Raw genomic sequence first — 23,230 nt, 5'->3', positions numbered from 1 at the left:
CTGCGGCGCTGTGTCTGGAAGTCCGCAAATAGCGCGTCTCTGGGTTATTTTGAACTGATTTCAGTTTGACACACAGTGTTGTTAACCAGTCTCTTCCTTTCTTCCGAGAACGCTAAACTTTTGCTTTTCCTTCAGATTCTCTTTGCAGATGGTGCCGTTAGCACCAGTCCCGATTCCGGGCCTGTGTGTCCGCCTGTGGAAGCGCCCACAAGCCCTCCTAGTGGGGACCTGCAGGACTCGGCTTCCCAGCAAAAATCCGAAACAGCACAGTCAGATATCATCACAAAGAAAGGTAATAACCAAAAACCTCTCAATTTATAATGGATTTAATAAGTTCAAATGCTTAATAAATGTTTGATCTCATCATTATTATACTTCTTGTTATGAACATTTATACGTATTCACATGTGCATAGATGAATTTTAATTGGGATCATAGTATGACACACTGTTTCATGAATTGCTTTTGTCTCTTAGTAAGGAACAAGGACCCTTTTCACATGTCATTTCATACTCCTACACAGCATTAGCTCTAATGCCTGGGCCATTGTTTTTGGGTTTGTTGAGCTTATCAGTGTCAGGGTTCTGAGCAGTCGTCTCTCTGGTTCTCTTGACATTTTCCTCAGAGTTCCGAGAAGGCCAGGTCTGCCCCAGGCATGAGGTCCTCCTGGAGTAATTTGCAAAACAGAAAGGAAAGAGGCTGAACACAGAGCCTTGAAGTGTCTTATCAGGAAGGAGAGAATTTTCAGGCTCCCCTGGGCCCCCCACTCTCACCCCAGCAGACCTCCCCTGGTGTCTCATTGACTAGGCCTGGCCAGGGACTTGGGCTGGGAAAATCGTATCGGATGCTTTTGGCTTTTCTCTCAGGAGTTGATCGCTACTAGTAGGGGAAAAGAAGGTGGATAACAGCTGGGTAAGCAGTCAACAGTGTCAGCCATCATCGAAATTACAAACTTTCCGATTTCACCCCTTCGGAGACATTTCCAATTACATCCCTCGGCACAGGGCGAAAATGTCTTCTTCCTCATACCCTGCCATTCTTTTCATCTGACTCACTTTGATAAACAATTAATGCATCCTATTATGTTGATTTGCATTCCTTGGATTCCTGGTGAGATTAAACATTTAAGGATGCGTACGTATTGCTTTCCTTTTTTCTTTGTGAATTTTCTAGTCACATCTTTATTTGGTTGACTTATTGGGATGTTTATAATTTCCATATTAATTTTTAAAGCTCTTTATATGTAGGAGATGTGTGTGCCAGTCCCAATTCTAAATACTTTAAAATATTAAATCAGCTCACCCTCACAGCAACCCTGTGTGGTATATATTTTAATAATCCCCATTTACAGAGGAGGAAATTGAGACATAGAGAGATTAAGTAACTTCCTCAAGGTCTCTCAACTGGTAAGTGGTAGAGCTGGTATTTGAGTCTGGGCAACTAACTCCTACATCACACTGTCTCTCTCTCATTCATTACAATTTTTTCTCAATTTCTCATAGGGCTTTAATGATTCGAGACTAAGATTTCATCTTTTTTGTCACTTTCACACATCTCACCACAATACTCTATAATATACTCATATGGAGGCAAAGTGAATTCCTTTTTTGGTAACTCAAAATTTAACAAGATAGATTTTCCTTCGGTAGTAGCAGAAGGTTCCTAGTAGAGGTGAACGGAAGTGTCCCCATAACTTTCCAAACTTCCCAGCTCAAGGGCTCCCTCTCTTGTTGATAAAAAGAGGCCTCGATGGACAGGTGGTCTATGTAGCCACTTCTCTCGTTTCCTAACCTGGTTCCAAAGGGCTTTTGCCTCCAGCATGGTGTGCTCCAGATTTCTTCATAGCCCTTCCAACTAAAGTGATGCATTCACGTTTTTTTAAACTAATATTTTTTTTTCGGGGGGGAGGGCAATTTTAGTTTTACAGGAAAAAAAAAAGAGCAGAAAGTACAGAGTTTCCATATACTCCCTCTCTTCCCAGCTCACAGTTTGCCCTTTTTTTTAACATCTTGAACGTGTGGTACCTTTGTTACAGTTGATGAACCAGTATGGATAACATTATTTATTAACTCAAGTCCATAGTTTACATTAAGGTCCACTTTTTGTGTTGTACGCTCTATGAATTTTCACAAATGCACATTGTCATGAGTCCACCATTACGGTATCATACAAAATAGTTTCACCACCGTGAAAATCCCCTGCACTCCCCTTATTCATCCTTCTCCTCTCCCCAACCCCGAACTCCTGGCAGCCACTGACCTTTTTGTTGTCCCTCGTTTTGCCCGTTCTAGAATGTCACACAGCTGGAAGCATACTATAAGTAGCCTTTACGGATTGGTTTCTTTCATTTAGTAATACACATTTAAGATTCCTCCATGTCTTTTCATGGCTCGATAGCTAATTATTACAGAATAATATTTTATTGTATAGCTGTGCAACAGTTTGTTTATCCATTCACCTATTGAGGCATATGTTGGTCGCTTCCAGGTTTTTTGGCCATTGTGAATAAAGCTGCTTTTAAACATTTGCATGCAGGTTTTTGTGTGCACATGTCTTCAACTCATTAAAATAAATACCTAGGAGCGTATTCCATGTATATGTTCAGCTTCGTAAGAAACTGCCAGACTGTCTTCCCAAGTGGCTCTACCATGTTGCATCCCACCAGCAGTGAATGACAGTTCCTGTTGCCGCCACATTGATGTGAGCATTTGGTGTTGTCGGTTTTTTGGATTTTAGCCATTCCAAGACGTGTGTAGTGGTATCTCATTTTCATTCCTAATGATTTATGATATTAAGCATCCTTGCATATGCTTATTCACCAATCGTGTATCTTCTTTGGTGAGGTGTCTGTTGACATCTTTTGCCCATTTAAAAATAGACTTGTTTTCTTAGATGCGTTCACTTTTAGAGGTTGTATTTCAGTGCTTTCTAAACCTGCCATGAAAGGACCACCCCTACCCGTACCTCCGGCATAATCCAGGCCCTTCCTCTCTATGTCACTCAGGATTCTGCTCTGTTCATTTTAGATAACTGCCCGCACACATTTCTCCCACGATGGGATCCTGTCCTGTTGCAGGATTGACTTAAAAAAATTCTGAGATCTGTGAGCAACTGCACCCTGTTCATTCCAGTAGCTCTTTTAAACCTATCCTCATGGGCTTGCTCTTTGGCTCTGCTTTTGGTAGTCCCATGGGAGTTTGAGGGTTTCCCTGGTTTTCCCACAAATGTAATTTCTGGATGTTTTTTCCATTGTCATTATTGCTTCAGATGATTTCCACAATGAGAAGAGAGACAAGTCACAACTCTGTTGCTGCTACCTACATGACAAAAACAGAAAGACGCCCATGTTTTTTCCATTTATTTTGCTGTTCTTTTTTATCTACCTAAGGTGCTTCACTAACTTGGAGACTTTCTTCTCTCCTAATATAAGCATTTGTGGCGATACATTTACTTCAAAGCACTGTGTTAGCTTTCTTCAATGAGTTTTCTTTTAATACCAGCTTTACTGTGATATAATTCACATGCCGTAATATTCACCCTTTATAAAGTACACAATTTTAGTATATTCACAGAGTCTGCAACCATCTCCACTGTCGAATTCCAGAACATTTGTATCACTCCCCTCCCCCAAACCAGGACCCATTAGCAGCCACTCCCCATTTCCCCTGCTAGCCCATCAGCACCTTGGAGCCACTAGCGTACTGTTTCTATGGATTTACATATTCTAGACATTTAATATAAATGGAAACATACAATATGTGGCCTTTGTGACTGGCTTCTTTCATTTAGCATGTTTTCAAGGTTAATCTGTGTGGTAACATGTATCAGTACTTCATTTTTATGGTCAAATGATATTCCCTTGTATAGACTGACCACACTTTGTTTATCCATTCATAAATGGATGGACACCTGGGTTGTTTCCACTTTTTGGAAGTTACAGATAAAGTTGCTGTGATCACTTTTGTACAGGTTTTTGTGTGGGCATTTTCATTTCTCTTGCGTAAATACCTAAGAGTGGAATTGCTGGATCATAAGTAACTCTATGTTTAGCATTTCAAGGACCAGACAAACTGTTTTCCAAAGCAGCTGCACTATTTTACATTCTTACCAGCGGTGTGTGAGGGTTCCAATTTCTTCATATTTTCGGCAACACTGTTATTCTTTGTCTATATCCATTCTAGTGGATGTGAAGTATATTCTCTCTCTCTCTCTCTCTCTCTCTCTCTCTCTCTCTCTCTCTCTCTCTCTCTCTTTCTCTTTTAATTTGCATTTCCTTAATCATTAATGATGTTGACCATCTTTTCATGTGCTTAATGGCCATTTGTATATCTTCTCTGAAGAAATGTCTATTCACATATTTTTCCCAATTTTTAATTGGATTGTTTGTCTTTTTACCTTTTGTATATTTGGATACAAGTTTCTTATCAGATATCTGATCTGTGGATATTTTCTCTCATTCTGTGAGTTGTCTTTCTACTTTCTTGATGGTGTCCATTTTGATTTCAGTTTATCTGTTTTTCCCCCCTTTGGTTGTTTGTGCTTTTAATATCCTATCTAAGAAAGCATTATATAATCCAAAGCCGCAAAAAGTTGTTCCTGTGTTTTCTTCTACGAGTTTTATAGTTTTAGTTCTCGCGTTTGAGCTTTTGTAGTCCATTTTGATTTAAGTTTTGTATATAGTGTGAGATAGGGGTCTGAATTCATTGTTTTGCATTTGTTAAAATGACAATTTTCCCCTGATTGAATTGGTTGGCACTCCAGTCAGAAATAAGTTGACCATAAATGTAAGCATTTATTTTTGGATTCTTAATTCGAGTCCATTGATCTCCAAGTATATGTCTGTTTATGCCAACAGCTCACTGTCCTGATTTTAGTGCTTTGTAATAAATTTGAAATTGGAAAGTGTGAGTCATCCAACTTTGTTTTACTTTTAAAATATTATTTTGGTTATTCTGAGTCCCTTGCATTACTGTATGAATTTTAAAATCCTCCTGTTAATTGCTGCAAAAGAGGCAGCTGAGATTTTTATAGAGCGTCCCTTCGTGAGATAAATTTTGAGAGTTTCCATCTTTATAATATTAAGTCTCCCAATTTGTGAACATGGAATATCTTTCCACTTATTTAGGTCTTCTTTAATTTTGTTCAATGCTGTTTTGTAGTTTTCAGTGTACAATTATTACACTTGTTACATTTTTCTTAAGTATTTTATTTTTCTTGATACTATTATAATTGGAATTATTTTCTTAACTTTATTGTTGGATTGTTCACTGATGGTGTATACCAATGCAATTAATTTTTTTGTGTGTATTGAGCATGTGTCCTTAAACCTCACTGAACTTTTTTTATTCTCATTGTTTTTGTTTTGTGGCAACACTGGAAATGAGATTCCCAGCCCCTGGGTCTGTTGTTGTGGCTTTTTTCGCTGTTTATGTAGAGACTTTTCTGAACTTATTCTGTAGAATCCATTTTCATTGTCCTGTCTGACCACTGAAATCTCTGCTCAGTTAACTTAGTGGTCAGCTAATGATTGGACAGAGATTTCCTGAAATGCCTCAAACCAAAGACTCTCCCAGCTTTTACCAGGCGTTGTATGCTTATTGGGGCACACTTTCATCACTCTGGCAGTTAGACTGGAGTCTTAGCCTCAAGGTCAGCCAGAGGTGAGAGATTTGGTATTTCTCAAGTCTTTCCTGGGCATGAGAGCAGTCCTACATGTGCTTGTAGCTTCTAGATTCCCAGGCAAATGTCAGGATTTTTCAAAGCCCCCAGTGGACATCTCATGCTCTAGCTTTTCCTTTTAAATTTTTTTTTGGTCAGCTACTTGTTTGCCCCAACTATTATTGCTGCCTCAGGCAGCCACGTTGCAAACAGTTGCCACTGATTGCTTCGACAAGGTCCCCAGAAAAAGACTTCACAATGAGTGAGTTCTGACTCAGGTCAGAGTGAGGCTTTTCAGGGAGTTTTCAGACAAGACAAACAATGACAATTCTCTAGGAATGGGGCTTTGAGGGAGAATTCCAAACCCATTTTCCACCTCCAGTGGCTGCTAGACTGTTGGTTTCCACAGCTACTGTGATTTGGGGGCTACTGTTTTTTAAGGGTACTGTGTAATTGGAGATGGGGGAGGATAAAGGATGAGAATAGAGCAAGTTACAACACCACAGAGCAGTTGTTCTTACTGAGATTCAGCTTCTTTTTGAAAAAATTGTTCCTCGGATTGTCGTAATTCTTTGGTTTATTTCCAGAGTTTTGAAAATGTTGCTTTTGATCATTTTTTTTTTCAAGTGTTCTCATTGTTTTTATGGAGGAGTAGATCTTCAGAGGTTCTTAATTGCCATTCCAGGAGTGGTTCCTCCAGCTCATAATAAATAATATTTACTAATTTTCATTATTTTTCCTTTCCAAATATTTTTCTAATTTCCATTATGACTTACTTTTTGACCCACAAGTTATTTAAACTTGTTTTTAAATTTCCAAACTTATGAAGTATTTCTAGGATTTTTTTAAAAAGTTTTTTAACTAATCCTTTGAAATTTGTTGAAACTTGATATATATATTATAGCCTCATATATGGTCACGTTTTTAAAAAATTCTGTCTATGATTGAAAAGAGCACGTATCCTGCAGTTATTGAGTACAGTGTTCTTCTCTTTATATCTATTAGCTCAAACTTACAAGTTGTATCGCCCACTCTATATTCAAGTTCACCAGACTTTTCTATAAAGGACAAAATAGTAAATAATTGAGATTTTGTGAGCCATGTGATCTTTGTCACCGCTATTCAACTGTATCGTTGTAGCATGAAAGTAGCCAAAGACAATATATAATCAAATGAGCATGCTGTGTTGTGTTCCAATAAAATTTTATTGATGGACATTAAAATTTGAATTTCATATAATTTTCATGTGTCACAAACTTGTATTACTTATTTTTATTTTTTAAATTATGTATTAATAGAAATGTTAACAAAAGAATTGTTATTCCATATACTATACAAAACTAGGTAGAAGGCCATATTTGCCCCACATATCAAAATTTCCCATCTCTTATTCTAGACCCCACAGATATTTTTAATCTACTGTATCAATTTATTCAGGAGAAGTATGTTTAAATTTCCTGAAAGGGCAGAATAGTCTGTTCAGTGCTGTGCTCCTTATAATTTAATCTTCATTTCTTTATTTCTGAAATAATTATGTTTCTTTTATAGTTCTGTCAGATTTTTCTCTATATATTTTGAGGATATGATTTTAGCTACTTAAAATTTAGAACTGTGATATCTTCATGGGGAATTTAACATTTAATCACTATGCGATAGCTTTATATTCTAGGATTCTTTTTCCTTTTTTTTGCCCTATTTTGCTTATATTATTATAGCTATAACAGCTGTTGTTTATTACTTTCCCAGGATAACTTTTCCCACAATTTATTTTACTTTCTGTGATTTATGTTTAAATGTGTCTCTTGTGAGCAGCATATAGGTGCTTATCTTAAAAATTCAATATGACAGTTTTTATCTCTTAACTGGAGGTTTTAGTACGCTTATTGTATAACAGATATTTTCAGAAAATGTCTTTATGTTGTCCTCATTCTTGAAAGATAATTCCACTGGGTATAGAATTTTAGATTGATAGGCATTGTCTCTCTGTACATTGAAAATAATTCTCCATTGTCTTCTTGCTTTCAGTGTTGGTGTTGAAAAGATGGCTGTCTCTCTAATTATTGTTGCTTTGAAGATAATCTAACTACCTTTAAAATATTTTTTATTAAAATTTCAATATGATTTAAGCTATGGATTTCTTTTTATTATCCAAGTGAGAATACATTGGGCTTCTTGCATCTGTAGATTATTAGTTTTCATTGATTCTGAAAAGTTCTTAATTATATTTCTTCAAATACTGTTTTCGATCCATTTCTTTCTCTTCTAAAATTCCAGTAAAACATATATTAGAGGACTTTAACTTCTCTTTCATTACTTTTACCACTTTGGCTCTCTGAGCTTCAATAAATAATTTCTACAGGTCTACCTTTCTGTTCTCTTTTAATGCTCTCTTTTTTCTGCTCTAGAAATATAAATAGGTCCAAAATGAATCTTAGGTTAATGGAAAGGCTTAGCTTGTTGTATCTGTCTTCGTTGGTTCCCACTATTAGTTGAGTCTGTGTTTTAGGCCAAGATCCATGTGCTGATACACCTTTCATGGTACAAAACTGAAGGATCTTCCTGATTAATAATCCTTTTCTATCTTTGCTTGCAATTTGTGTCTGGGTCTGAGTTTACCTGGATTGAGGCTTGATAACACTGGCAAGTCTCGTCTATAGATTATTGATTATTATTCATACAAATGAAGTAAATCTACCCTGACAGAGGGTTAGAGATAGTATTCACAGAGTTCCCCTGAGGGTATCTTCCTGTTCCACATGGATGGTGGTGGAAGGGATGAGGGGAAGTATGTATCGGGTGATTATTAATGTAGTGATTAAACTGTACAGATCACATCTCCTCCAGTGAGAGGCCCAGGATATGCCTAGTTGATAAGTTTCTTCACAGTCTGGGCTGAAGAGAAGTATTTCCTATTTACAACTGATAAAATAAAATCAGAGACTGAAGAGTTAAAAATGTAGTAAAATGCTAGAGTCCAGTAAGTCAAAAGGAGTCTGAAAGTTTGACAGATTTATGGGAGGAAAAGGTAGGCTTTAAAAACCATGGTACAGAGCCCAAAAATTGGATCCATGGAGAAATAAGCAAGACTTAAAAAGTGTACAGAAATTGACCAGAATAGGTATTGTGCCACAGAGAGTGAACTGTATATATACACGTGTATGTTTAGGAGAGAGGTAACGAGAATCCAGCCAAGTTTCAAGTACCAAGATTAAGATATTCATAACCTGATTTTTTACCCTTTGAGAAATAATATAATTGATGAATACTACTTAGAATTTCTATGCCACAGTGTCTTCACACTGTATCAAAACAACGAATGATTTATATAATTGATATCATAGTTATATTGTTGTGCTTGATTTTACTTGCACTTCCACAGGAAAAAGTCACAAAAATCAATCAACTGTGCCACATAAGAATGAAATCCATGAACCTACCCCAGAAGTGGTTCGAACAGTAACTCCTGTGGAGGTTCATGTAGGCACCTGGTTTACAACCACACCTGAAGGAAATCGGATTGGCACCAAAGGATCAGAAAGAATAGCAGACTTGGCACCGTTTTTATCCTTTCAAGCCACAGATCCTGTCAATGGAATGGTATGGCAAACTATTGTGTATTATAAAATTTCCTAAATCACTAGGATTCTGAAACAGCACATAAAAGAGTGCCTGGCAAATAAAGTTTCAGTAACTATTTTTTAAGTAGTAAGTCGTGGATGGATGGATGGATAGGATGGATGGATGGATGGATGGATGGATGGATGGATGGATGGATCCATCTTCCCAAATCTAAAAGCATTGTGTGGTTTATTTGACCAGCATAGTGTATCATGAAACAGTAATATTCAAAATCAGAGACAGCTCATGAATTTTCTATACCACTTTTAGAACACATCTAATTAATGGTATCATACATTTCCTTATGTCGAATGCATTTGTGTATAGGTCTTACTTTCTAGACGTGAGAGCCTATGCCTTATTCCTACTTTTTTGTGTGTACCTGACCTGAGTGACAGAGATTTGTTCACGATCCTTGACTGTAAGGAACTTATAGTACATTTAAGGAAATGTTCATGTTAAAAAACTCAAGAACCTCACAGCGCAACTATACAAAAGGCACCATTTGCAGCATAAAAATAAGTAGCAATTGAGTGGTAAAGAAAATAATGGTTTTGTTTCGGATGTGACACTGAAACTCCTGGCATAAAAAGCAGCACACTCTATGCGCCAGGCTTTCTGTTAGGGGTTTTGCATACATTAGCTTATTAGTCCTCAACCAATGAAGATTATTAGCCATGTGAGGAAATTGGGCCTCAGCAAGTTACATTAATGTGGTCATGAGTACAAATCCAGGAAGTGTGGAATGAGAACCAAGTTTTGGTGACTGAAAACTGGGCTCTTTTCCATTCCCCAGCTGGTCCTCTGACATCTTACATGGAGTTTTTGCAGCACCCTCTGAATTTGTACAAGAATTCGGATGCCCGATCCCTAGTTCCTAGACTTCTACCCTTGTTTATAACCACGTGTTGCTGGTGAAAAGCAAAATGTCCACTTGCTATTGAGATGAATTATGTTACCTGACCAAATGTGTCTTCCTTTCTTCCTTGGTCTACTTCTGAAATAATGTGTATAACCTCTCACCTTGTTTGCCAATTCTCTTTGTTTTGGGGAGATTCAAAGTATGTAATATCTCAAAAGGCTTTCTGGTCACTTCAAATAACTCACTTTAATTCAGCTCCTGACGTAGATTGTTTAGCTTAATATAAAATTTTTATTAATATTTCTTCATTAAGAGCTCTCAGTTTCCCTTAGTGATATCTATCACCATTATGAAGGCATGAACCAAGATCCAAGAGCCTGGATTCAAGCATGAATTAATCATCAGACACCTGACAGAAGAATAACAATAATGAAGATATTTATGGAGCACTCACTGTGTCCAGGCCCTGTTGTCACTGCTGTCCACATACTGACTCATTTCGTTCTCACAACAAACTGTTGTTTCCACTTTACAGATGAGGCAGCTAAGTCAGCTACAGAGAGGGTAACTAATTTTCCCAACGTCACACAGCACGTGTTAGCGTCAGGATGTGGACCCCAGTGCTTAAACAGCTCTTCAAATAAGGGCCAAGAAACTGATATGATCATAGGAAACAAACTTGCAAATGGATGTTGTTCACAGCACCTGACGTGAAGTGTCAGGTTTTAGAGGCACCGACCTCGTGGGAAGCAGACCTGGGTTTGAACCCCAGACACACGTTTTCCTGCATGTATGACTTGGGACCTGTTTCTAATCTGGGCTTCTGTGTTCGTAAAATGGAGGTAATCGCCATTACCTGAAAATGTTGGGAAGATTAATACCAGACCCGGCCCTCTCAGGTGTTCAGTACGAGTTCCTGCTGCTGTGTTCTTACCACCCGTGAGAATAATGATTATCCTACTGCACGGTGCCCAGACAGAGGCACGCGGTGTTGTGAAACATTTGAATGATTCTCAGCAATATGTTGCTCTCTGTCCTTGGTGAAGAGCTGGTGTTAATCATTGCTAATCTGACCACCGACTAACGTTGGGCCCTTCACCAGCATTATCTCATTTCCTGGACATGCATCCCCAAGGAGGATACTAGTGTTGGCTCCATTTTGCAGAAGAGGAAACTAGAGCACAGAGAGGTTAAGCAACTTGCCTGATTCACCCAGCCATTCGTGGAACGAGGATTTGAACTGAACTCAGGCAGCTTAAGTCCGCAGTTCCCACACTCGCCTACTGCTTTGTACAGCAGCAACTCTCCTTATACACACCGGCCGAGAGGGCCAGTGATAAGAACCTAAAATAATGATCCGTGTGCATCTCTCCCTGAAATACAGTGATGTCTGCCTGCCGTAAAGAGATAAGAAGGTAATTATCACCTGCTCCCAATAGCCCTAAACTTTTGAGTCAAGACATCGCTAACAAACTTACTCTCACATCCATCCGGACTGTTCAGCAAATATTCTGACCCTTTCCGTTAGGAAAGGACATGTTAGAAAACACTCCGTGATGAAACTATACATTATATAATTTGCAATACTATTGTTGCTGGTTGAGCTCTCCAGAAGCAAATACTGAGATGGAGTTTAGAGTGCAAGACATTTATTCGGAAACCATCTGTGAAAGGAAGCAGGTGGAAGCACGAATCGGCAGAGGGAGAGCTATGGCACAGACCCGGCAAAGCCTGCATCATTGGGCAGGAGCTCAGCAGCCAAGTGTCACCTGTCCCAGTGGCCCAAGTCTGGCAGCAGGAACCAGAGTGGTACACCTCTGCCTCACTCAGTCACTGGACACCGCTATCTGTCCTGGAATGTTGTGTCACACAAAGAAAGCATCTGTCTGCAGCCGAGGTGACGCTGGAAGAGCTGAGAGCCACGGAGGCTGTTGGCTGACTGCCCCTCACTGTTTGGGAGCAAGGCCTTTCGTCAAGCGAGATCTGGGCCATGCAATTTCATGTCAGCCACATTTATGCGCGTGTGCACGCACACACACACACATACACATCACCTACCCACACCACCCCCCATATACACACACACACAGTGACGGTTTAGAGCTCCTCTGGTCAACCATTAGGTGCAGTATATGAGGGCCTGATTGTCCTTTCAGATTGAAGCATTGGTGTGTAACTCCTAGAGGACGGATTTGAGCTTTAGCCTTATTCATCATTGTATCCCCAGCACCTGTCACAGTTCGCAACACGCAGCACTCCCTAAATCTGTGTTCCATGGGATTGCATCGGAATAAATCTGGAAAATACTGGGCTGACCGAGTGCCTCGCCTTTGGCTTCCGGTCTTGACCGATACAGCTAGTTTCCAAGGAAGCAAGCAGACCGGGGTCGGGCCAGTCCAGATGTTAACTTTTTACTCACAGATAGGCGACTGTGGAAGGAATATGAGTTTCAAAGTCAGCTTCAGTGCAACACCAGCGTTGGCATTTGCTGAGTGACTTCTCTAAGCCTATATTTCCTCGTGTGCAAAATGCGGTATCATCGCCTGCCTCCCAAGATTGTTGTAAAAGTTAGACCAAGTAGCTGGGCTAAAACTTTCACTTACATAAATGTCCGGGATTCTGAGTGGTATTGAGTGGGGTGGAAAAATAAACGCCCTTCCCTGGTCAAAGCACTTCCCTGGTCAGATGATCATGTACTACCTTGGTATGTTCAGGTTATGACGACTCGAGAAGACAACGTGGTCATTGTTGAAAAGAAAGATGGGACTCGGATAGTGGATCACGCTGATGGCACCAGAATCACCACCTTTTACCAAGTTTATGAAGATCGTATTATTCCTCCGGATGATCAAGAAATAAGTACGTGTTAGTTGCCAAGTATGTGGCAATGTTTTATCCGTCTTTGGGATTAGTTAGGGAAAGTGGGAACAGCTCCGGTTGGCTGATGGATATAGTAAGAGTCCCTTTTCCATTTTCACCACTGGAAACCTACAGTCTGAATTGGCAGCAACTGAAAGTGAATTACCGTGACTCAGCTGTCCAGGACATTAGCTCTCAGAGCTGTTTCTTTCGATCCTTTACAGAATCAAATGTGCACAAGTAGGTGACCTCAGATAGGGCCTCCTTTGGTTCTGAGCATGTGTCTCATTCTCCGAAAGGTGGCGTGAGAGAAAAGCAAGCTGCTGTAGGCGTATAGATTCTTGGAACTGAAACCGGTTCAAAGAATCCGGAAACCTATCACCCTTCCTAACCTAAATTTAAACAAGATTTTTAAAGGAAAATGATTCCCTGAGTCCCTTTTCTTTAAGTCCAGAGTTGGTTGGTTTGTTTAATGCGTTAAGTGCTTCGTTGCCAAATTAGGTGCCACAAAATTGGCAAGTGAGTGAGAAAAGAGGAGCCTTCACACCCCATATTAGAGTGGCAATGAAGAGTCCCTTGGGAGGACAGTTTAAAAATATCTAGTACATTGAAAAAAATCGCCTGGCATATGATGCACAAACCTTGCTTCTGGGTGTATAGAGAAAGGCACATGCACACATTTTACAAGGACTCAGGTTACTGGGATGCCGCTTGCAACACTGAGTATAGTATTCAAGTATGGGGAAAACATAAATGTCCATCAATAACAGCGTAGAAAAAGTATATACTTATAAAGGAATACTATACAGCAGCTAAAAGGAATAAAACACACACACACACACACCATATATGCACACACACACACACACACATACACACATATCCAGATAGCTGAAGGTCTCAAAACAATGTTAAGTGAAAACAGGCGGTATAGAATGATACCGAATAATATATATCTTATGCCAATTTAAAGCACACAAAATATTATACATTGTTTTTCATACACCCATTTATATAAAAGTATACAAATGGATTGCAAGAGAAGGGAATAAACCCCAGAGATAAGGAGGAAAGTGAACTTGAACTTGTAATTTTTCTCTTAGGTGTATGTTAAAAGTGTTGAAACAAATATGGCAAAATATTAACAAGTATAAATTGTAGTTGGTGAGTATATGAGTCGTTAAATTATCATTTCTGGATGTCTTCAATTTCTCAAAATAAAAAGAGTAGTGAGAACGAAACAACACACTAAGTCAGAAGATTGTTCTGGAAGAATCAGTCACAGGGAGCAGACTTGGGGCTCAGTCTTGACCTCTAGTCGAGGAGCTGGGAGACGAGTCTAATCCCCCAGCCAGCTTCTTGCCCCTTGTGTGCATTTTCTCAGATCTACTCACCTGGCACGTGCTTGCCTCCAAAGGTCCTCAGACTGTCACCAGGCAGGTGAAGTGCATGCGGATAGAAAACTCGTACTATGCCACTGTCATTACCAACTGCGAGGATAGTAGCTGCTGCGCCACCTTTGGGGACGGGACATCTGTTATTGCAAAGCCACAGGGGACGTACCAGGTAGGTGTGGGGCGTAGATGAGGAGTGCCAAAGGTGAGTGTCCACTGGACTGAGAAACCCCACTCCTCGGGGCATTGCACACTCGTGCCATGGCTGCTGCTGTCTTGTCTCATCTGGCCTTAGAACACACGTCTTGATCTCTCTTTATTTATTCCCCTTTATGCGATCCGTTCCAGGAAAAAGCACTGTCTTGCTTGTCTTACAATGCTTTGGCGTTTCCGCATCAAGGTCAGACGCCAGGATGTGTTTGTTGGGGATCCTTTCTGGGGCAGGCGGCCTGCATGTGGGTGACTTGGCCCGTGCCTACCTGCCCAGTTTCACCTCCTGCCACCTCCGCCCACATTCTCTCTCTCCTGTCCTTCCCATGTCCAGTCCATCCCCACTCCACCTGGCGTGCCCAGGAGGGAGCAGATGGGCTGTGTGGTCCTGGGAGAGCAGCTGGCTCAGCTGAAGCAAAGCTTTGTCCTTGGAGGGCCTGGGAAAAGCTTATTAGTAACTTCACTACTTTCCTGCATTCCCTTGTAAAACACCTCCTGTCAGTCCCTTGAGTCTTAGAAGGATTCGCCCTCACCTGTCCACTTGCTGGAGAAGGGCCACATGTAAAGGGTCTCAAATAACGTCACAGGAGACTGAGACTCAAAGCCAGAACACAGTGGGCAAAGGCCTCCGTGACACACATCGGTTACTACGAAAGCTGCTGAAGCCAGTTTATCCCTCCCATCTCTCCTGATGACGTGGTCCTTCCCCCTCTCCATCCAACATAGACCATTATGGGGCAGGGAAGCTGCTGACAGTGAGAAAAGACTGTGAAACGTGCGATCGGAGAAAGGGGTGCAGTTTTTATGTAGCATTCAGAATGGCCATTTTATAGGCAGATTGGCAGCATCCGTATTCCAGTACCATGCGTCCTACCAGATGTCATTAGAATTTCCTATGATTCTGTGACGAGGCCAGCTTTTGCCTTATTTTTATCATAGCCCCAAACTAACGGTTACAACTGTTGGGGCCAAGGAATTTTAGCACCAATGACCACGAGTTACCACTGACGGCAAAAACAGAAAAGAATTCCAACTTGGAGACATTCAATGTCTGTCACTGTGGTGTGGCCACGTGCTCCTTTCAGGTTTGCCCAGTCTCCCAAGACACAGCCCAAGGAAGGATTGGAAGGTTGGTGGCTCCTGGTTGAGAAACACACAGACCTTAGTTCCCAACTGAAAAACAAACCAAAAAAAAAAAAAAATTAAGTTTACCAACACCTATTTTATAATTCTATAGTTTTACAGAACTCAAACATGGTCTTTGAAAATACCTTCTGCTCACCCTCTATTGGTTGGTCTTTGTGTGGACAGAGTGGTGAGTGAGGCTGGATTTGAGGCAATGTATAAAAAAGAGAGGTAAAACTTGGCCACTGTTGTACTTTGGCAACACAAGAAAGATGCATCAGAATACCACACACCAGTTGTTATTCTCTGTGATTATAATGTGTCACAAGTGAGGACAAATGAAATGAGGACAAACGAAAGCTCCTAAAAGCATTCATCGAATAGCTTTTGACCCTCGTGGAGGTGATTCTCGCTGAGAACACAGAAAGGATCCCAAGCGTTTTGAATGGGGCCAAATGTGTTTACTTCAGTTAAAATATATTTGTATTATGTTAAATATCAGAAATAAGAAGGCACAAGGCAATTACTTGCAAGAGATATTAATGTGAGTAGATAAAATATGAAGAAAGTATATCCCAGTTACTCAGTTTCCCTCTTTATCGAACCTTAAGTTCCCTCTTGGGTTTTCTTCCTGGAAGAAAAGTTTGTGGCTGGGATCTATGGATATTTTTTTTTTGCCTAAAACGATTTCCCATATCCCTTCAATTGAACAAGAGATTTTTAATAATTTCTCTCTTTCTGTTGCCCTTCCAGGTCTTACCTCCAAACACAGGCTGTCTTCATATTGATAGGGATTGTTCGGCTATATATTGCCACGAATCAAGCAGTGATATGTACCATCCCTTTCAAAAACGTGAGCAGCTGAGAGTTAGCAGGTACATCATGAAGCACACCTCAGAGGTTGTCTGTGAGGTCCTGGATCCTGAGGGAAACACCTTCAAGGTAAGGTGCCTCGGTAGTGTGGCGAGACAGGCTGTGGCTTTGCTTTTCTGGTATTTCACACGAGAGAACCTCCGTGTAGCCTTTTACCTTCGCTTCCTTGGGAGGAGTTATCTGCTTCTTGCCAACACTTTGGGAAAGCATTCGTAAATGTCTGTTATCAAAGATCTTGGATTGCAGTCATCAGTACCTTTGGTTCTCAAGCGTGCTTCCACAGGGGCTAGGAAGCCCAATGTTAAAGCCAAATACGTAATTAGAGCCGAAGCGAAGAAACATTACTAAGCATCTAAAAATGATGCCAACAAAAAGGGATGAGCAAAGAATGGTCTGTATCCAGGTTAAAGTAAGAACGGAGACCTGGGGCAGCAGGCCAGTGTGTCTGACACGGCAGACACTCCAGGGTGACAGTGTCAGCGGGGGAGAGTTCCAATAGGGCCTGACATTGGGAGGTGGGCGGCCTGGAGAGGAGCGTGTCTATTCGTGGTAGAGCTATAACTCCTATTTCTCCGTCCTTCAATACCACAACTACCCTCTTCCCTCTAGGCCAAGCTTCGGCAAGCCGTGGCCACTTGTTTACATAGGCCCAATAGCGAAGAAAGGTTTTGATATTTTTAAATAGTTGGGAAAAAATCAAAAGGAGAAGAATATTTCATGACACATAAAAAGTATAGGAAATTTCAATTTCAGTGTCATGCTATAAAGTTTTGTTGGAACACAGCCATGCTTCTTTGTTGGCATATTGTCCATGGCTGTTTGCGTGGAACGGCGCAGTTGAGTAGTTGTAACAGACTGTGTGGCCCACAAACCCTGAAATATTTACTCCCTGGCCCCTGACACTGAGGGTTTGCCAGCCTCTCCTCTAGGCTCTTAAGTCTTTTTTTCGCTCCTCATCCCACAGTGGAATTTCATGTATTGAACGGTGGGTGGTGAAGTTATTTTTTAGGTCTGGAACCATACCCTAGAATCCCCAATTTTCTTTTGGTTTGCGGGCAAGCCTTGATCCAGCATATTTTTTCTATACTAAGTAAATGAACTCTTTGCGATATGAGTTCAGGCTGCTAATAAACTTCAATTTACAATTAATTGAAATTCAAAGCCCCAAACCCTCTAGGGTGAAACACGTGGGTCACCCAGGCCAACCGTTCTAGGCTTTCATCGTCTGCCCAGCGCCCACTTCAGTGATCTTTCAGCCTGAACCACACTTCTTCTTGGAGAGAACCCTGCCATATCTAGACATATCTAGATGGTAGTAAGCAAAACATTCTTCTCATGTTGCTTCTAAATCTGTTTCTCTGTGTAATCTCTCCATGAGTCCCAATTCTGTGCTTGGGATTGCGGAATGTAAACCTTTTTCCATGTGATCACTTTTTTTAATATTTCAAGATGACTCTCGCATGAGTAGGCTTTTCTCCATGTTTAAATTCCCACTTCCTTGAACTAATCCTCAGAAGATAAGGATTTGAGTCCCCTGCCATCTAGTGACCCTCCTCTCTGTATTCTTGTTCGTCTTCCAGTTTGTTTTCACAGTCTGCGCATGGTTTGTGGGTGGAGATGTGCTACTAGGTTTTCCCTTTAATTAATGCAATCTATACATAGAAATAGCCCTGATTTTCCAAGAAAACAAGAAGCTCACCTTTGCTTTCTCAAATGAGAGGTCAGAAGAAAGGTAAGCTTTATGGCACTTTTTTCTTTCGGTTGCTTATATGCTTTGTCCCTTAGGTCATGGCTGATGGTAGCACATCGACTAGACTACTTGAAAACCATCTGGAAGATTATTTAAAGGCAGAACCTGAAGGCTATGATAGTTTATCATCTACTCACCTTCATAAGAATCACTTGCAAGTCTATGGTGAACATGTTCCCAGGTAATGTGATAAAAGTGATACCAGGACTTCTTGTTTTTAATTCAAAGTTCAAGGAGCATTTTAACCGAGTACGTCCAGTGATTAGATGGTTATTCCTTCATAGGTTTTTTGTTATCTATGCCGATGGGTCAGGAGTGGAACTTCTTCGAGACAGTGACATAGAAGAATACCTGTCCTTGGCATATGGAGAATCCACCACCGCCGTTCTTCAAGACCCCGTACAGGAGCAGCCGGGTAGGACCGGGATTCCGGGATGCACAGTGTCTCTTCACCAGTTCTCCTCTCTTCATCCAGTCCGCCCATCCCCCCACCCCACCCCTGCCCCGTCCTCTCTGCTTTTTTCCCTTTGCTCACTTTTCTACTCTCCTTTCCACCGGGCCATGTCTGCCTATTTATACAGTTTTTTAAAGTTCCCATCAAGCTTTATCTGTGCATCAGCCTATGTAAACTGTGGCTCAGTCCTTCTCCTACCTATAAGCAGATTTATATTTGTGTTTCGATATGTTAGATATATATCTAGGTTCCCATTTATGTGTTCTTTTCTTGTTGGTAGGAAAAAACAAAGACAAGTGAGGTAGGTCTTGTAAGTTCATTTTTGTCATTTTAAAGGTATTGCCTTGAAGAACTTAATATAGTAAGAAGAGAAAATACATTTGATGTGTGAGTTAGAAAGCCAACCTGAAATACAGGATATGTTACATGATCTATTCGTTGGGCATTTATATGATTTTCATCAATTTCAAAGAAATCAGTGTGCAACTAAAGGTTGGAAACACATATTGCATGAAGTCAGAACCAGCAGTCAGAACCATATGTGGATTTAAACATAAATACACACTTGCATATTACCTGTGTACTGACCTCGTGTGCTGTGTCTGAGTTTATGTGTGTATTCTTGTCGTCTTTGCTCTGGTTGGTAGGATGTATTGTGCGCTCATTTATAAATATGCCTGTGCACTTGTATCTTAGTGTGTCAGTGCACACGTGCAGGACGTCATACACCTTGATCTTTGTGAATATAAAGGGCAGAGCGCTCCGACTGATTGTGCAGTGGACGTGCAGAGCTATCTGAGCATGACAATTCATCTCAAGGTGCCTTGCCAGTCAGCCGTTGAATTCACATCCCCGTGATAACCCACCACATGCCAAACACTGGCCGGGTGTTAGGGATGCAGCGGTGAGCTAAGGCAGTGTGGCCTCTGCTTTCGTGGAGCTTAAAGCTTAATGAGAGACACAGCTGTTAATTATGCAGTCACACAGGTAACTGTGTGATTCTGTCGGGATAAGGTCATGAAGGAAAGGAATCCAGTTCTATGAGTGCATCTAACAGCAACCTGACGCAGTCTAAAAGATTTCCCCGAAGACACTGGAGCCAACCGAGGCGGATGAGTAGGAGTTAATTAAGAGAAGAAGAGAGAGTACAAACGGGAAGCATAAAACATTGGAGAAGAGGGAGAAAAGGCCAAAGTAACCAAAACACAAAAGGGAAAATACTGCAAGTTGAGGCAGGGACGAGAAAACATTAAGGACTCGGTTTTATCCTGGGAGCAGTGGGGATCTAAGAAGAGTTTAAATCCGTGGTCCAGCATAACCAGTCACCCTGACTGCTTATGTGAGGAGTGGGGTCCCCTCACAGAGCCCATGTGGGTAGAAAAGCTAGTCACTGCTGTGGTCCAGAGCAGGACGTCCCTGAGGCAAATGATCTGAGATGGGGACGGGGAAGGGACAAAGTGGGTGAACTCAGGAAATGTTTAGTGGTGCAACTGACAGGACCTGGTTGTGGAGTTTGAAGGACAGTGAGGTGTCACTGAATACCTCCGGGTAATCTAAATCCAGTCTCAAGGTGTTACAGAGACTAAACGCCTCACTTTTTGTGTTAGGTTATAAGGCCCTTAAGCATCATTGCTGTGTCTCACTTACCAAAAAATGTTGAATTTAGTGAATATCTATTGGATTTTTCGGAGTATTTTTCATAAGGAAATGACCGACCCTCTGGTGACTCTCTTTGAACTAGGGACCCTCAGCATCACTGTCCTTCGTCCCTTCCACGAAGCATCACCATGGCTAATGAAGAAAGAATTAGATACAATTGTCCCTCCTAATCTCCAGTCAAGGTCATGGGAGACGTTTCCGTCAATTGAGGTATAAATTTGATTGTAAAAACTCGCTATATTTGCTTATCCATCCATTAATGAACCAGAGTCTATGGTCTTCTCCCATATATTCATATATTTTCATTCTTGTGTAAATTGTGAACAGGTTTAAGGCGTTTTATATTTGACGATTTTACCATTTGTAGATTTTAGATATACCTGACTGACTAATCTGTTTTATTTCTTTTATCCAATATTGCAGGCTTGAACATCTTCCTGTAATATGAAAATAGCCACTCTGAGTCACACATTACACCTCCCCTCTCATGGAATAGCTGATACTATCCAATATAGAAATAATTCCCTTTTCTGCTTCCTTATCTCAGTTGTAACACACAATTTTAGGTCTTTTACTCTCCCTTTTTCCTTAACTTACTAATGCTCAAATTGAATAGGTAAGAATGTGAAGGATTATATACAGGAATTTGCAACTCTCATGTTAAAAGGTCAACATAATTAGGTCACATTAGAGGAGCCCCACCCAAAGTTCTCTTCAATAATGAAAGGATATACCTTGAGCAGGAATCCTGAAATCCTGCCTCTTGCAAGATGTGCCATTTCATTTTGCAAGCAATGTGTGTGCTATGTCCAGCATACTGTCAGATGCTAAGGTATTAAGTCAGAAAAGACTTTGACCATACGATCACAGAGAGATACTGGCGTTAATTGAGCAGGATAGAGTTTTGAGTTATGAGGACTTCTGCTTCCCGGCACTATTTTGTAACAGCAGGGACACAGATGATAAACACTTAGGATAACAAAGATCTAGCACTTGTGTTTTAATTTGGTGACCAGAATCAACATGGTGAATGATGATGGTCTAAATTCTGGTCCTGACTCTACCAGTTATTAATGTGGGACTTGGGACAAGTCACACGGGACCTTTACCTCCTTATCTAAAAAAATGAAAAGGCCACACCAGATGACTGTAAGGCTGTCTCCAAGTTGAAAGTACTACATGATGACAAATAATATGGCGCATCTGAGATTAATGAAGGAAGTTCATTCTCTCCCTCTGTAACTCCTATAGCTATGACCTTCTGCGACCGCCGGACGTGGCCCAGCCCAGGGAAGATCCTAAGTGGCTATCAGCGACCAGGCATGGGACACTGAATAGCAATTTAAAATGAAGCACATCACACACACTTGGGGACATAGGGCGTCACTCTGGAAAATCATTTACAAGGGTAACATAGAGATGGGAGTCCACTCAAAGGCAGACATTTCTGCTTAAGAGGTCCCAGAAGGACTCTGGAGGCATGCTTAATCTAAAGAGAGCTCAAAGACCACCCAGATCTATGGGTTGATTTCTCTGTCAAAGAATCTCTACATCAAAATGAACCTGGAACCAGGAAGTTAAATACTGTTTCATTCCCAGTGTCTTCGGCCAGCTGTGGGCATTAAAGAATAGTCACATGCTTTTGAAATGAGCCAGGCTGCAGCTGCATTGTCAGGGCCCAGCATTGCTTAGCACTCCCGTCAGTGCTAGCCAGTGGGACGTCATGCGACAGAATTTTAAAGCATCCAGATTATTGGTAGCACATATAAGGAGGAAAGCTTGCCCAGTTCTGTTACCGAATTTTCTTACAGTATTTTCGAAACTTTCAGAGAGCAGGAATCTTCCCCCCCCACCCCCCACCATTCTATTCCCCAACAAGTGGTTCCTAGGGCAGTGTCTACATAATAAGTACTCAGTTAAAAAAAAGAAAAAAGTTCGAATGTTAAGGCATTCTGATTGCTTTGGTGGTGGTTTTGCTTTGTTTTGTTAACAGAAAAAAACTCCAGGACCCCCTTTTGGCACTCAGAATTGGAAGAAACGTACCACTGGGGCCAAACAGCTCGTGGGGGCCCCAGCCCCGATACTCAAGTGTCCCAAGGTGCTGCAGATACGCCAGTTCATCCAGCACGAGGTCATAACAGATGAGGTGAAACTGAAGCTGCAGGTGTCCCTTAAGGTAATGGAATCCAAGTCACTTGACCCAAAAGAATCAGGAACAAGCCAATCACTCCTCCTGGTTTCCTGAGGAACCTGAAATTATGTAATCCTACCAATACTTATGTAATGCAGCACATGAATGTCAATCTCCTACAGAGTAGGAGGTTGAGAGGTAGAAAATACGTAACGATTCCCATAAAGTATAGGAAGTATTGGGGCCCCCAAGACGTTGAGAAGATAAGTACCTTGCGTGTGTGATTGCTGTACAGAGATCTCCTTCATTCTCATTATATGGAAAACTAGCCTAGTGACCTCTGGAAAAGGGCACAACTGCATATTAATGTGATGCTTATCCGTGGAAGAAAAGGACAAGTTTAGTTTTGGGAAATGGCCTAAGAATTTGTAAATATATCGGTCATTGTATAAGCACATCTATAATATCTCACAGTCTAGCTTGTTAACTCTCTCAGAACAGGGGTCATATGTGTATTGATTATGCTTACATGTCTAGCACCTGGCATAGAGCAGGGGACCATTATTTGTGGAAGTAGATCAAATATTTATGGAAAAGTAAAGTATATTTCTCTTGGACGCAAAGGCATGGACTAGCA

General features: G+C 40.9%; 1 protein-coding gene across 1 annotated transcript in view; it reads left to right on the top strand.

Annotated features, from left to right (window-relative positions):
• Positions 1-23,230, top strand: part of SPAG17 (sperm associated antigen 17) — a 173,867-nt gene that overhangs the window by 112,798 nt on the left and 37,839 nt on the right. The window contains exons 28-36 of the mRNA XM_033093220.1: positions 136-292; positions 9,038-9,255; positions 12,853-12,997; positions 14,415-14,563; positions 16,480-16,668; positions 18,385-18,530; positions 18,634-18,764; positions 20,545-20,672; positions 22,456-22,638. Of these exons, the coding sequence (XP_032949111.1) occupies positions 136-292; positions 9,038-9,255; positions 12,853-12,997; positions 14,415-14,563; positions 16,480-16,668; positions 18,385-18,530; positions 18,634-18,764; positions 20,545-20,672; positions 22,456-22,638 (1,446 nt within the window). The remainder of the gene's footprint in view (positions 1-135; positions 293-9,037; positions 9,256-12,852; positions 12,998-14,414; positions 14,564-16,479; positions 16,669-18,384; positions 18,531-18,633; positions 18,765-20,544; positions 20,673-22,455; positions 22,639-23,230) is intronic.

Source organism: Rhinolophus ferrumequinum, chromosome 22, assembly GCF_004115265.2.
Source record: "Rhinolophus ferrumequinum isolate MPI-CBG mRhiFer1 chromosome 22, mRhiFer1_v1.p, whole genome shotgun sequence".
Taxonomy (NCBI): Eukaryota; Metazoa; Chordata; class Mammalia; order Chiroptera; family Rhinolophidae; genus Rhinolophus; species Rhinolophus ferrumequinum.
The sequence above is the reverse complement of the archived record's forward strand: the minus strand, read 5'-3'. Positions and strand labels throughout refer to the sequence as shown.